This window comes from Periplaneta americana, chromosome 2 (assembly GCF_040183065.1).
Source record: "Periplaneta americana isolate PAMFEO1 chromosome 2, P.americana_PAMFEO1_priV1, whole genome shotgun sequence".
NCBI classification, from domain to species: Eukaryota; Metazoa; Arthropoda; class Insecta; order Blattodea; family Blattidae; genus Periplaneta; species Periplaneta americana.
Genome location: NC_091118.1, coordinates 85,864,269 through 85,878,487, shown reverse-complemented (window position 1 = coordinate 85,878,487; position 14,219 = coordinate 85,864,269). Strand labels below are relative to the sequence as shown.

The window sequence follows — 14,219 nt, the reverse complement described above, 5'->3', positions numbered from 1 at the left end:
ATCGGCGGCTAAGAGATGCTAGCCCGAGAGTGCTCTGTGCAGATGACCGCTGTCTTAGAGAATTAAATTAAATTAAATTAGAGAGGTTTAATTCTGAAGAGAAAATACTGTTCTATTTAAATATGAGTAGCTACTAAATTACATATATGCAGATAATTTATACAGTGCGTTCGTAGCTCGGCCAGACCGTTCCGCGGCTACAGCGCTACTCTGGCGGCAGGCGCGCTAATCTTCACTCAGTCCAAGGCCGCCGCGGAACGGCCGAGCTACGAACACACTGTACTTTCGGAGTATTATCGCCAAATTCGTAGACAGCCTCCTACGTACATGCTGTCAGAGCAGTATACAGTATATTGGAGAGTACCGCATTCTTTTGATCCGACAAATGCCGACGCGGAGGGCCATATTTACTCCTGCGGAGACTCTGTATACCGCAAAACTTGCGTAGGAACACAGATTTCTAGTGTGATATTCCATCGTTATCTTGAAGAATGCCGTGTTGTTGTGCAGTTAATCAATGTGTAATCAATTGCTGTTGTACTGAATTAGCATTACAGCTTACTGTCTATGCGGGTGACATGAATATATAGGAGAAAATGCACACACTATTAGGGAAAACACGGGAACTTTACTGAAGCAAGTAAAGCGATAGGTTTGGAAGTAAATCCCGAAAAGGCAAGTATATGATTATGTCTCGTGACCAGAATATTATATGAAATGGAAATATAAAAATTAGAAATTTATCCTTCAAAGAGGTAGAAAAAGTATTAACTTATATCTTGGAGCAACAGTAACAAATATAAATGACACTCGGAAGGAAATGAAACGCAGAATAGATATGGGAAATGCTTGTTATTATTCGGTTGAGAAGATTTTGTCATCTGGTCTGCTATCAAAAAATCTGAAAATTATAATTTTTAAAACAGTTATATTACCGGTTGTTCTGTATGGTTGTGAAACTTGGACTCTCACTTTGAGAGAGGAACAGAGGTTAAGAGTGTCTGAGAATAAGGTTCTTAGGAAAATATTTGGTGCTAAGAGGGATGAAGTTACAGGAGAATGGAGAAAGTTACACAACGCAGAATTGCACGCATTGTATTCTTCACCTGACATAATTAGGAACATTAAATCCAGACGTTTGAGATGAGCAGGGCATGTAGCATGTATGGGCGAATCCAGAAATCCATATAGAGTATTGTTGGGAAGCCGGAGGGAAAACGACCTTTAGGGAGGTCGAGCCGTAGATGGGAGGATAATATTAAAATGGATTTGAAGTAGGTGGGATATGATGGTAGAGACTATTAATCTTGCTCAAGATAGGGACTGATGGCGAGCTTATGTGAGGGCGGCAATAAACCTCCGGGTTCCTTAAAAGCCATAAGTAAGTATAATGACGTAATATTTATAATTGAAAATATCAAGGTGGGCAAAAGCGGACGTTGGAAACTATTCCAAGCTGGTATAATACTGGTAATAAAAACAGTTCTTGATTTTCAAGAAATTGTCTTAATAAAGGGAACTTCAAATATTTTATGCTAGATAGATGCACTCAAGGATGCGTTAGAAAATTTATTTTCTACTATCCGTTCCTTAAATCCAATCCCGGATGCAATAGAATTAAAAAACTGCATTACGATTCATCAGTTTTTCTTTAAAAAAACACAAAAAAACATGAAAATTACGCAGTTTGCGATTCTGAACAATTAGTTGAGTTTCTAGGTACAGATGTAAGTAAACCCGGAACAGAAAGGTCTAGTGAAGATGAATGTGAGCAAAAGAAATTGATATAGGCTAAATTGTAATTTAACTGAAAATAGAAATATTGAGTGAACAACAAGCCCTTTTACTATTTGTTGGGATCAGTTTTGTTCAAAATAAAACAAAATAAGTTATATAGTATTTGTGAAAACTGTATTTCATATCTAATAACTGATAACAGGAATGAATCTATAAATTTCGTTAGCATATTAGTGACTCTCAAGTAGTACAAGAAAATGTCACTTGTATACCCTTGTAAATTCGTGTTTGATATAATTCTAAATGCAGAAAAATGTGAAACGTTGGTAGAAAATATATTGACACTAAAGGATTTGAAGTCTTTATTTATTAACACTTCAACTCATACGTTCCCAATTCGTTATAATATATTTGAAAAAGTCTTGTTACTATTTTAGGACTAGAATATATTTATTGTTAAGAAAATTGTCTGTTATAGCAAATGCACGACAACAATTTGCTAAATGTGGCGGTCGAAATGTTGGTGTGAGAATTGCACTAGAAAATTGCTGATGTTATCTCTATTGAAATGGACATAACATAAATAATAAAGTGTTATCTCTCATGAGTCATTTCACTATGACAATAATGTTTATTAATTCTTGTCTCCTGTGTTCAATAAACCACAACAACATGTATGATATCGCCTTTAATCACCATCGTTCTAGCATTACTGCTTACGCTTCTGTGCTGAGCAAGGAGTAAATATGGCCGCCACCGTCGAGAATGCGGTACTCTTTAATATACACTGCTCTGCATACTGTGGGAGGGGTTGCACTCTACAGTGCAGTGACGGATTTACAGACAGTTGCGCCACTGCACCCCTACCTATCATATGTAATTAGAATAGTCCATTCACGTGATATTTAATTAATCATTTTTCAAAACACTTGCTTAGAAATTGGGATTTATATCTGTGCATGCTATTTTCAATTGCGCAAGGAGATAAGCATCGCTTAAGCGGGATCTGTGGCTGGACTTTATAAATTTCATTTTAGAAAACAGCTGTTCGCATTGGTTGGTTGATGAATACATACCGTCATTTCCCATAACTATGGTCCTGGAACACAACTATGGTCCACGATACAACCATTCAAATATCATTGTAGAAGTAAATAGACCGTTCGTAGATAGCTGCAGTGACTTGAATTCAAACTACAGTACAGCAAAAATATAGATAAACGAGGTACTACGTTATGGAGTACAAAATTTGAATGGTTGTATCGTGGACAATAGTTATGTTCCAGGACCATAGTTATAATAGTTATAGTTTCGACGGTACTCATTATTTTGAAGCAAACTGTCTAAGCAGTGGATATGTAGTATTGGACATATTTTAAAAAATTTTAGCCCCCAGTAGACCTTCACATTCTGCTTTCAAGAAGCCATCATTCTGCAAATCCAGTACCTCTAAATGCAATTCTGGGATAACATTTTCAATTTAAACACGAAAAGGAGTGACAAAAATATTGAAAACCACGATCCTTTGAAAATCACTGAATCTGTGTTCTTTGAAATCGTATAACAGGTGGTCTATTTTAAGAGTGTACACTTAGCGGCAAAAAGAATGGGCCGACTCTTGGTCGATAGAAATGCTAAATTCTATCGCGCGGTTCACTCGTGTAAACGTAACCCATTGCAAGGCATTGCTGTGGTGTGTCTTCATTGAAAGTCGTCCGTCTATAATGTAGTAAACCTTAAGAGCACTGTGTGGCCCAGTGGTAAGAAGTCTGATATCCGTACCAGAGGTTGTGAGTTCGCCTCCCGGTACCGGTACGGTAAAATTATTAATTTTTATTTTAATGTTTAATTAATTTATTAGTTTAAATGTGAAATGGCATTTTTTAACAAACTTCGTTATGCCTGCCTTATAAAAATATTATTTCCCATCACCTGTGGGCTATTAATAGGTGAGACCTGGCCTGTATAAACAAAAATATTTGTTTCACATCCTAAAAAACCGGACGCATATCAAACACAAATAAATAATTAAATTAACAAAAACAAACAATTTTTTAATATATTAACAAAACAAGGCCTGTGGTGGGGACTAGTATCTCGTCCACAAACCACCTGCATCAACAACTGCCCTCATTCTGCGCGGCATGGAGTCCACAAGATTATGGAACAGGTCGAAATTTTTGGTCATCTCCTCACACGCATCTAGAAATCTGTCCCACAATTCCTCAGGTGTCCGAACGGGTGGTTGTTCTGCCCAATTAGAGCGTAGGATCCTTTTGACTGCAACCCACAAATTTTGAATCGAATTCATATCTGGAGAATTTGGAGGCCAGTCGACTGGGTCGACATCACGCCTCCTCGTAAACCATCTTTGAATCCGGTTGGCGGTGTGTATCGGATGATTATCCTGCTGGAAGAAAAGTGTTTCTTCTGGATATCGTTTTCCGTTGTATTAACAGATAGCAGTATTGCTTGAAAGAGAGAGGGAGATTTATTATTTATTAGAGTTTGGGCTTATTCTAAGAGATATCGCCACATAATTATAGCTTTGCGAGACACATATGATAGCAAATTTGTAATAAAAAAAAGAAGACTGGGAGAGATTCGAGCCTTGAGCTACTACTATCAACTTGTTCAATAGACCAATGCCGTAATGACTTAACACTACTGTGACTGTTAATATTAGTTCGACATAATACGAGCTGTTCCTGTTCATATTCGCTCCGGTTGATTTTGTATTTATCAATTTTATTATTATTTCACTCTTCAAGGGCCCTGGTGTATCTAGAATCAACCCGCCATTCGATTTTATTACATATTTTAGACTTTTAAACAAAATACAGCAAATTTATATGGTTTAATTATAAGTTACCTAGTGAACTACGGCTTTGACGAGACGAGCATGCGCAATGTTATGTCTCTGGAATTTAGAAATTGTCGGCCGGCCCATTCTTTTTGCCGCTAAGTGTACATATCTGCAGTGCTTGGGAAAAGTGACATAAGTCAGTTTCCACAAACCTTTTTTGATAATTTATTGACAACTTACACTGGTTTATGTCGATTTGATTTTTTTCTGTATGAATTATTGTAATGGGAGAAATACTTACGTATTTTTTTTTCCGAGCGAGCAGGTGTTCCGTAAGTTGTCAATAAATTATCAAAAAAGGTTTGTGGAAACTGACTTATGTCACTTTTCCCGAGCACTCCAGATATTTAAGTTCGCGCCCTGAATATTTGTAACTGATCCTAAACATGAGAAATGAAAGAACCGCCTTTCTTGTAAGTGTGATATCCTCTCGATTCATATGATTGTGCGAAAGACATTGTATCACTAATGAAGCTCCGAAGTACAGCAATCCAGTATAATCCGCCAAGTACACGCGCAGTATTTTCATGGAGTGGGGGAAGGAGAAGGTAGGGTGTAAGTTTGATGCTTCGCTGAGGTCTGATATCACTGAGGCAATGCGCAGGAATGCCCGTCATTGGTATATATAAATCATCAGCCTTAGTAAACATGAAACTATGCCAGAGCTCGTAAAACTAACTGTATTTATTGACGTTTGTTTTCAAGTGACCAATCGAAACGCTTACAGAGGTCGAGAACAAAGTTCCACTTTATAGGACTAAAATTTAAATAGAAGTAGAAAAGAAGATAAAAGTTCCCTAGAGTATGAATTGTTGAATACACGCAATTAGATTTACTCTTGTTCTCCAGGATCAGCTGAACAGCATTCTGACGTCACGCATGACTGCACTGGCAACAGTACGAAGTTTGCCGACCTCGAAATGAAATAAAAAAAGCTGAAAACACTCACCAGTTAACGTACATAAAGCCCAGAGCCCCAACTTTAACCGCCACGCTCGGATGAATTTCACTCGTTTTGTTTGCCAATATGAAAAGTAAGAACAAAACAAATATGGTAGTTTTTACACGAGAGTATAATATATAACACCAGAACAAAAATCCTCTATGTATGTTATCATTCCCGCAAGACACTTCTAAGGGGATTGACAAACCAGCGATATTGTTTCGAAAAGTACAGTTAACTCTGGATATAGTGAACTCGGTTATAGTGAACATTGGCTATAGTGAACCTTGTCATACAATAATACTAACAAATGTATTTTTTTTACCTTTTATTTCTGTCGACTATATTCATGTTTTTATTGAATATCACTGGCTTCTGTCGGATTGTCAATTTATATTAAATGTGTATTTTTCTCTCTTTTTCTTAAACATGGTGCTAGTTTCGGCCAAAGACTTCATAATAAAATTACAAACCATTTTCCAAATTTGAAATATTTTAAAATTGAAGCTTTTAAAAATGAAATTTGTAAAATTATCCATGATGTATAATACTAACAAGTGTATTTTTTTTTACCTTTTATTTCTGTCGACTATATTCATGTTTTTATTGAATATCACTGGCTTCTGTCGGATTGTCAATTTATATTAAATGTGTATTTTTCTCTCTTTTTCTTAAACATGGTGCTAGTTTCGGCCCAAGACTTTATAATAAAATTACAAACCATTTTCCAAATTTGAAATATTTTAAAATTGAAGTTTTTAAAAATGAAATTTGTAAAATTATCCATGATGTATAATACTAACAAGTGTATTTTTTTTACCTTTTATTTCTGTCGACTATATTCATGTTTTTATTGAATATCACTGGCTTCTGTCTGATTGTCAATTTGTATTAAATGTGTATTTTTCTCTTTTTTCTCTTTCTTCTTTATTCTTGCTCTTGTGTTGTATTTATTGGTTTGAATTAAGTTACTTACTGTATTTAGTAAACTGTCCTTGTAAATTTTATATTATATTATTGACTAAGGGCGGCCGGGTAGCTCAGTTGGTAGAGCAGCTGGTTACGGACTGGAAGGTCCGGGGTTCGATCCCAGATAGTGACAGGATTTTTTCTCGTTGCCAAACTTTCAGAACGGCCCCGAGGTTCACTCAGCCTCCTATAAAATTGAGTACCGGGTCTTTCCCGGGGTAAAAGGCGGTCATAGCGTGGTGCCGACCACACCACCTCATTCTAGTGCCGAGGTCATGGAAAGCATGGGGCTCTACCTCCATGCCCCCCAAGTGCCTTCATGGCATATTACCTTTACCTTTACCTTTTATTATTGACTAAGATCACACCGTACACGAGCCTGGCTCTTACAGCAGTGGCTAGAAACATTTTTGTTTTATAAATATAATTTGTACTCACTGGCTAGCTAGTTAAATAAATAAAAAAAATCATTTATAACATACATTAAAAAGTAACTTAATATTTCCGTTTATAGTGAACCATCGCTTCGCTTAAAAATTGAAGTTACAAGAGTTGTATCCTGACAAATTCTTATTTGAAGTCAGAAAAAATAATATATATAGTATAATAATATATATAGTATAAAATTGAAATAATGTGTTGTGAACAACATTCTAAGTTTCTTACTCATTTATTCAAACGACAAAGGCACGATTAGTGATTCCTAGACAATGAGTTGTACTTTAATCCAAGCAACGCGTGACGACCTTGCCTCACTCCACCGTCTAAGGGTGGCACACTACTCTACTGTTATTTCTAATCCTCCACCATCAAAGGGTCGCCTTTCGTTCTCAGAAACATTTTCATTATGACGGATAACATCGAAACAACGGAAAATAAAATTGCCTTCTTTTATTAAAAGGGGACGGACATTATGTCCAGAGCATATATGAAGACAAGATTCCGATGGCTTTCAAATTCCATCAACCGCCTCCCAGTTTTCATTCAATAATGGGAAATTCCAAGGCTGAGTACGCAGTCACACCATAACAGCATTTGTCATTTCTACCTGATCACTCTGTTTCTAGTGTTCGAACAGTGAATGTACTATATAAAATGTCGAAGTGTAAAGTATTTTCTTTGGAAGATGAGGCAAATATTAAAAGTGACATTGAACGTAGTCTTTCGCAAGCGTTCATGGGTCAACAACATAGTTTAAGTAAATCAACTGTGAGTAACAGTATACAGTGTAATCCATTTCACAAAAATGTTCACAATTTCATTCATTCCTGTCATTTAAGGTTAGGGGAGAGACACTTCGGATTTAGTGAACCTCGGGTATAGCGAACGAAATATGCAAGTCTGCAGAAGTTCATTATATTCTGAGTTGACTGTATTATTATTTCTCCGTATTTAGTTTATGAGAAAGTCAAGCTAGAACTGTAGCAATGCATGTTATACTGAAAAACTCTTATTTTTAATATTAAAGATGCAACGTAACATGCGACGAAGATAGATATTTAGAACATAAGTTGCTCAGAAATAAATGTATCTTCGGGCGAATAACAAGAACAAAAAAGACACACAAGGAGACTCAGACGTTACGAGGACTTCAAAACTGCTATAGGCTTAGACAGTTTGATCAGGAGGAAAAATATTATGTAGCCTACCCCTTACATATATTTCAGGCAAGAATGCAATAGCACATAAATAAAATATTATACATTAAACAATAAGAAATGACCTGAAATTCACGACGTAGAAACAAACAAAGATAGAGTAACAAAAGGAGCAGGTCCAAAACAATGCACTCGAATATAACAAGGATTTAAAAAATCATAACATAAAAATCAATATGTCAGCAAACACAGGTATAAAACAGCGGTCATCAGAACACTGCACCCTCGGGCTAGCGTCTCTTACCCGCGGACGAGACACTGCCCTAGCGTGCATTCGTCGCTGCTGGCGGGTATGCTGTATCTCTATCCCTTGTGCACGACTAAGTATATTTCCTTACCCTCCATGCACTCTACCCATTTCAGCGAGTGCTGACGACCTTACTTATTTATTTACAAATGGCTTTTAAGGAACCCGCAGGTTCATTGTCGCCCTCACATAAGCCCGCCATCGATCCTTATCCTGTGCAAGATTAATCCACTCTCTATCATTATATACTACCTCCCTCAAATCCATTTTAATATTATCCTCCCATCTATGTCTCGGCCTCCCCAAAGGTATTTCTTCTTCCGGCCTCCCAATTAACACTCTATATGCATTTCTGGATTCGCCCTTACGTGCTACATGACCTGCCCATCTCAAACGTCTGGATTTAATGTTCCTAATTATGTAAGGTGAAGAATACAATGCGTACAGTTCTGCGTTGTGTGGAACTTTCTACATTCTTCTATAATTTCATCCCTCTTAGCCCCAAATATTTTCCTAAGAACCTTATTCTCGAACACCCTTAATCTCTGTTCCTCTATAAAAGTGAGAGTCCTAGTTTCACAACCATACAGAACAGCCGTTAATATAACTGTTTTATAAATTTTAACTTTCAGATTTTTGACAGCAGACTGGACGACAAAAGCTTCTCAACCGAATAATAACAGTAGTGCTGACGACCGTTGGTATAAAACATAAGACTCGGAGACTGCCTTGGAATCCAGAATAATCATTGTATTAAATCGTGATAGAATACACAAAAAAAGGGGGGGAAAGCATACTCATAAAATCTGGCAACAGTAGTTGCTTGGTTAGGTGAATACGAAGATCATTTGCCTCTTATGCTGGAGATACGTAGGCTACTCAAATCTTGGAGGATTCGCACTGGAAGTGATGATCACATATCAAGGAAAGTAGGTTTAAACTAACAATATTGTTACCACTGTCAAGTCGCCATAACTTCTTTACAGTTTACCATTATTCATACCACACGTAGTGAGAAATTGTATAGTTACTGTACCGTGCTACATATCCGGGAGACACTTTAAATGTCTTATGGGCAAGAACCAATCAGAATCTTGAATTAGTAGAAATGAAAAGAGAAGGAAGAGGAAGACGAAAAGGTCAAGAAGGACATGGAGGAAAAGGAAAAGAAGTGAAGTGTAAGAGGAAAAGGAAATCAAAACTGGAGAAAGGAATCGAAAATGAGGAAATGGAGAAAGTAAAGACCGAGAGAAATTTGAAGATAGTAAAGGAAGAAGAAGATGAGAATATAAGTAGACAGAAAAATTAAGAAAGAGACAAGGAGGAGAGAGGAAAGAGAAAGAAAGAAAGTTAGGGAGAGAAGTGAATGAAAAGGATAAACAGAACGGAGATAAATGATAGAAGAGTAAAACAAGGAAATGCATATGGAGAAGGGGAAGGAAATATGAATGGTAAAATAAGAAAGAGACAAGGAGACAGAAAAGAAGAACAAATGAAATTATGGAGAGAAGTGAATACAAAAGATAAATAAAATGGAGAGAAGTGATGGAAAAGGAAAACCAAAAACACATTTTTAAGAAGGAGGAACAAATGAGGGACCGTACTGGAAGAAAAATGAAAACAATGAGCGAAAGCAGCGATAAGACTCCAAAATTCCAACAAATACTTTTTCCTCTCTCGCAGGAATTATAGAAACAGTATTGCGATAATACAGAAACTGATTTGAGATTTGCACCAATCAGACACGTTTTCAAAATAAAAACAAAGACCAGATTTGGAGAAATTCAATTCTGCGCTTACTTCACAGTACCCTATTTTCTTAACCCTAGAATACTAACGATATTCTACACCCGTGCATACTAATGATGAGTAAAATTTACTCATATATTTTTCAATCACCACTAAAATCTTAAGAGAGTATTTTATGATTACCTTCATGTTTCTTTTATGTGGGTAAAAAATTTGAGCATGATATATTGTGTGAATTAAGATTCAAACATTAATTTATGCAGTATTTACTGTATTGCTGACGCAGATTATCTCTGTAAATTTGAACATGAAATTCAGAAAGAAGAATATTACAATGGACATTCAAAGTAATCAGCGCTCTCGAGTAAAGTGAAATCGTGCGAAGTGAGTAAAATGTACTCATGGATAGTGTTTTAGGGTTAAATATACAGAATCTAATACAGATCGAACTCCCGATTCATTTGTCGATATGCTTTTACCTTTTGACATAAAATGAATCTGTAAAGTTGCTTGATGTGTGTTCCTTAATATTTCAATTCTCTGATTCAGAATTTAAAAAAATCATATCTACCTTTTTCGTGTTTTGTGCGAAGCGCTACGAGGCTGGATACCACTCTTGCACGATGCGCGGAGTTCTTGACGCCTAGATCCTTGATGTCCGCCTCCGTGAACGTCAGCAGGTCCTGCAGAACAAAAAACACTGCACTAAAGAGCAGAAGAGAAACAATATGAAATTACTGCTAGCTTATTTCTGATTTCCCACAAGGCTTGCCTAATATCTTTTATATGTGAGTGAACCGAGCTAGACAAAATTTGATATGCTTATTTCACCACATAGGCCTAAGTGAACTTTAACAAAATGTAAAAGCTAGATCTACAGAAATGATCAAAATTGTCCGAGAACTATATTTAGTACAGCGGAGAAAAGGAGCCAACCGTAGTATGTACACTAATAGAATAATGACTTTACAACTATTTTCTTAGGAATGTAAAATAAATGTATGCTGCGTACTTTTACGTAGAACTACGTATGGGAGCGAAAACCTGTCGACAGGTACATAGCTTTATTATGCTGCATAACTTTACGCGGAACTACTGTGAGTGATTTGAGTACCGTAATGAAACGAGTTTGTGTATGCATTTATCATTTATTGGGAAACAAATCACAGCACTGTACAGATTCAATGAAACAATGAGAATAGAAGGAGAACAAGGAAAATAAAAGGAATAAAATGAGAACAAGGGGATTATAAGGATAACAAAGGGAATACGAGAACAATGAAACAACAAAGAGAACAAGGATAATACAACAGGTATACAAGGAAAATGAGAGGATACAAGGAAAACAAAGCGAATATAAGGACAAGAAAGAGAATACGAGAAGAAATAGGAATGTAAGGTAAAGAGAACAAAGAGAATACAAAAGGAATACAAGAGAAGGGAACGACAAGAAGGGCAAAGGGACCACAAGGAGAATAAAGGGAAGAGATGAAGTAAAGGGTAAGACAAGGAGAACAACGGAGCATAAGCAGAACAAGGGGACGACAAGAAGGACAAAGGGACAACGAGAATAAGGCGAAAAGAAGAATAATAGGGACAAGGAGAACAAGGGAAGCACAAGAACAGTAAGTGGAATACAAGGAAAACAAGGCAAATATAAGCAGAAGCGACGAGAGGAGTTGACAGGCTGCAACTATGTATCATAAGTGGTGGGGGACATGTAAGAGATGTGCTGTTTAGAAAATGTGATCACACACCCAAATAGCATTCAATATGCTACTTGTTTGGGACTTCAAAGGTTGGCACTTCGCCAAGTTTGGTACCTCAGGGTTGGTAATCCTCAATTAGGAGGGCGTCTATAAACATGATGATGGTGAGCTGTTGCGGCTAGAACATCAAGGACAATAAAGCCCATTATTCTACAGTCCATGTGTGTTTTATTCATCAATACGACCTTCGCAGGACTTTGCATTTGGTCCTCGAGAACCGGATAAGTATTAGTGACATTGGAAACACAGCTAACAGTGCAAAAATCAGTGAAACATAAAAGTGATTTTGTGGTCAAAATCCAAGATGGCTAAGGATGAATGCTGATAATTGTACAAGAAAGGCAAGTTCTGTGAGAGTCATCTAGCGGCTTGACAGTCAACTCCTTGCACCAAGCTACAGAAGCTACAATCCAGTATTTCCACCTAGCGGCCTTGCACTGAACTTCAAGGGCTTGCAATCCAGTACCATCAAGACGTCCAGGTCAACAGAAGGTCGTTGACCAAGGAAACAGCTGAGGCCAGTATTTCTAACAATCAGCTTTTTAGTGAGATTCAAACTATTGTCATCAACAAGGTAGGAAAATAAATTACAACATGAGTGATTCAAAGATACTTATACATCAGAGAGGTTTAGCTAAGGCTAGTTTAACCAGACTTGAAACATTTCTTGGAAGGGTTCATGAAGTAACAGAACCGGGTTTGATCAAGGTAAAATATGAGAGACTAGAAAGCATACAAATGAAATATGAAGAAAGTCAAGTTCAATTAGAAATGATAGACGAAGATCATTCAGAGGACAGGATAAAATTTGAAGAGCAGTTTGATAGAGTAAAATCAAGATTTTTAACAATAATGGAAAGCAGTAATAATATTGCACAAGAGAGTAATCAACCCATTGTTGAAGGGAAAATAAAGTTGCCGATTATTAGTCTGCCTAGTTTCAATGGAGACTATAGCACTTGGGTCAACTTTAGGGACACGTTTAGCAGTCTAATAGTAAAAAATAGTGATTTAGCAGAAGCTCAAAAAATGCATTATTTATTATCTGCACTAAAGGGAGAACCACACAAACTAGTAGAAAATCTAACAATATGTGATGCAAATTTTAGAATTGCTTGGAGCATGGTTTATCAGAGATACAACAATGAAAAACTTATTGCGTCGAAACCTGCGACAGCAATCTTGTCACTTTCAAATCAGCAAGGAATCACGCGGAGATTTACGGTCATTAGTGAGCCAAGTAAAGAGCAATATGAATGCCTTAGAAGCACTATCTTTAGAGGTTCCATTACATGAAGTACTATTGTTACAATTGATACTGGAGAAAATAGGCACTCAGAGTGGGCGCGAATGAGAATTAAGCTACGCAGATCGAAACATGTCAACACTCAAAGAGTTATTGGATTTTCTTGAACACAAATCTCAGGCATTAGAAACAATAAAGTGTACGACTTCGATACCTGAAAACAGAGTAAAGTTAGATATAGGAAAGCAAGCGAGTAAAGCATTGATAATGACACAACCTAGATGTTATTATTGTAACCAGTCACATTCTCTGTACAATTGTCAAGCTTTTTCATGTAGCAATATGCAGGAGAAGAAGAATTGCGATCTCAAGCACAGACTCTGTTGGAACTGTTTGCGAAGCCAACATTTAGTGAAAGATTGTCGAGCCGGGACTGTAAACGGTGTGGAGCGAAGCACCATACACTCCTACATCCAAACCAGACAGCAGAGACACAAGAAAGGGATTCCGTGACTACACAACAGACATGTCACAGCATCAACAATGAAGTAAGGTCACATCTATTGTTGTCGACAGCCATCGTAATGGTGAAGAATGCGCAAGGAGACTTACAACAATGTAGATGTGTTCTTGATAGTGGTTCACAATGCAATTTTATGACTGAAGAGTTAGCACAGAGATTGAGATTAAGAAAGTCAGTGGAAAGAATTCCTATACAAGTAATAAATGGAACACCAATGAAAACTACACTTTGCGTGTATACTCAGTTATCATCAACAGATGGAGAGTTCACAGCTGATACAAAGTTCTCAGTGATTTCTAAGATCACGGGGAAGATGCCCGCAGTCTACGTAAAATACAAGAAGGAAGATATCCCATGTGGAATGAAACTAGCGGATCCTACTTTCAACAAACCAGGGAAGATTGATCTACTGATAGGAGCTGAACTATTCTTCCGAATATTGCGACAAGAAGCAAGAGTGGGCGTAAACGACTCGCTATCCATGCACAACACAAAACTAGGGTGGATATTAT

At 37.0% G+C, this 14,219-nt stretch overlaps 1 protein-coding gene across 3 annotated transcripts in view; it reads right to left on the bottom strand.

Annotated features, from left to right (window-relative positions):
* LOC138694382 (breast cancer anti-estrogen resistance protein 3 homolog) overlaps positions 1-14,219 on the bottom strand; it is a 922,749-nt gene that overhangs the window by 449,918 nt on the left and 458,612 nt on the right. For all 3 annotated transcript variants that reach the window (XM_069818063.1, XM_069818065.1, XM_069818066.1), the window contains one exon: positions 10,741-10,852. In XM_069818063.1, the coding sequence (XP_069674164.1) occupies positions 10,741-10,852 (112 nt within the window). The remainder of the gene's footprint in view (positions 1-10,740; positions 10,853-14,219) is intronic.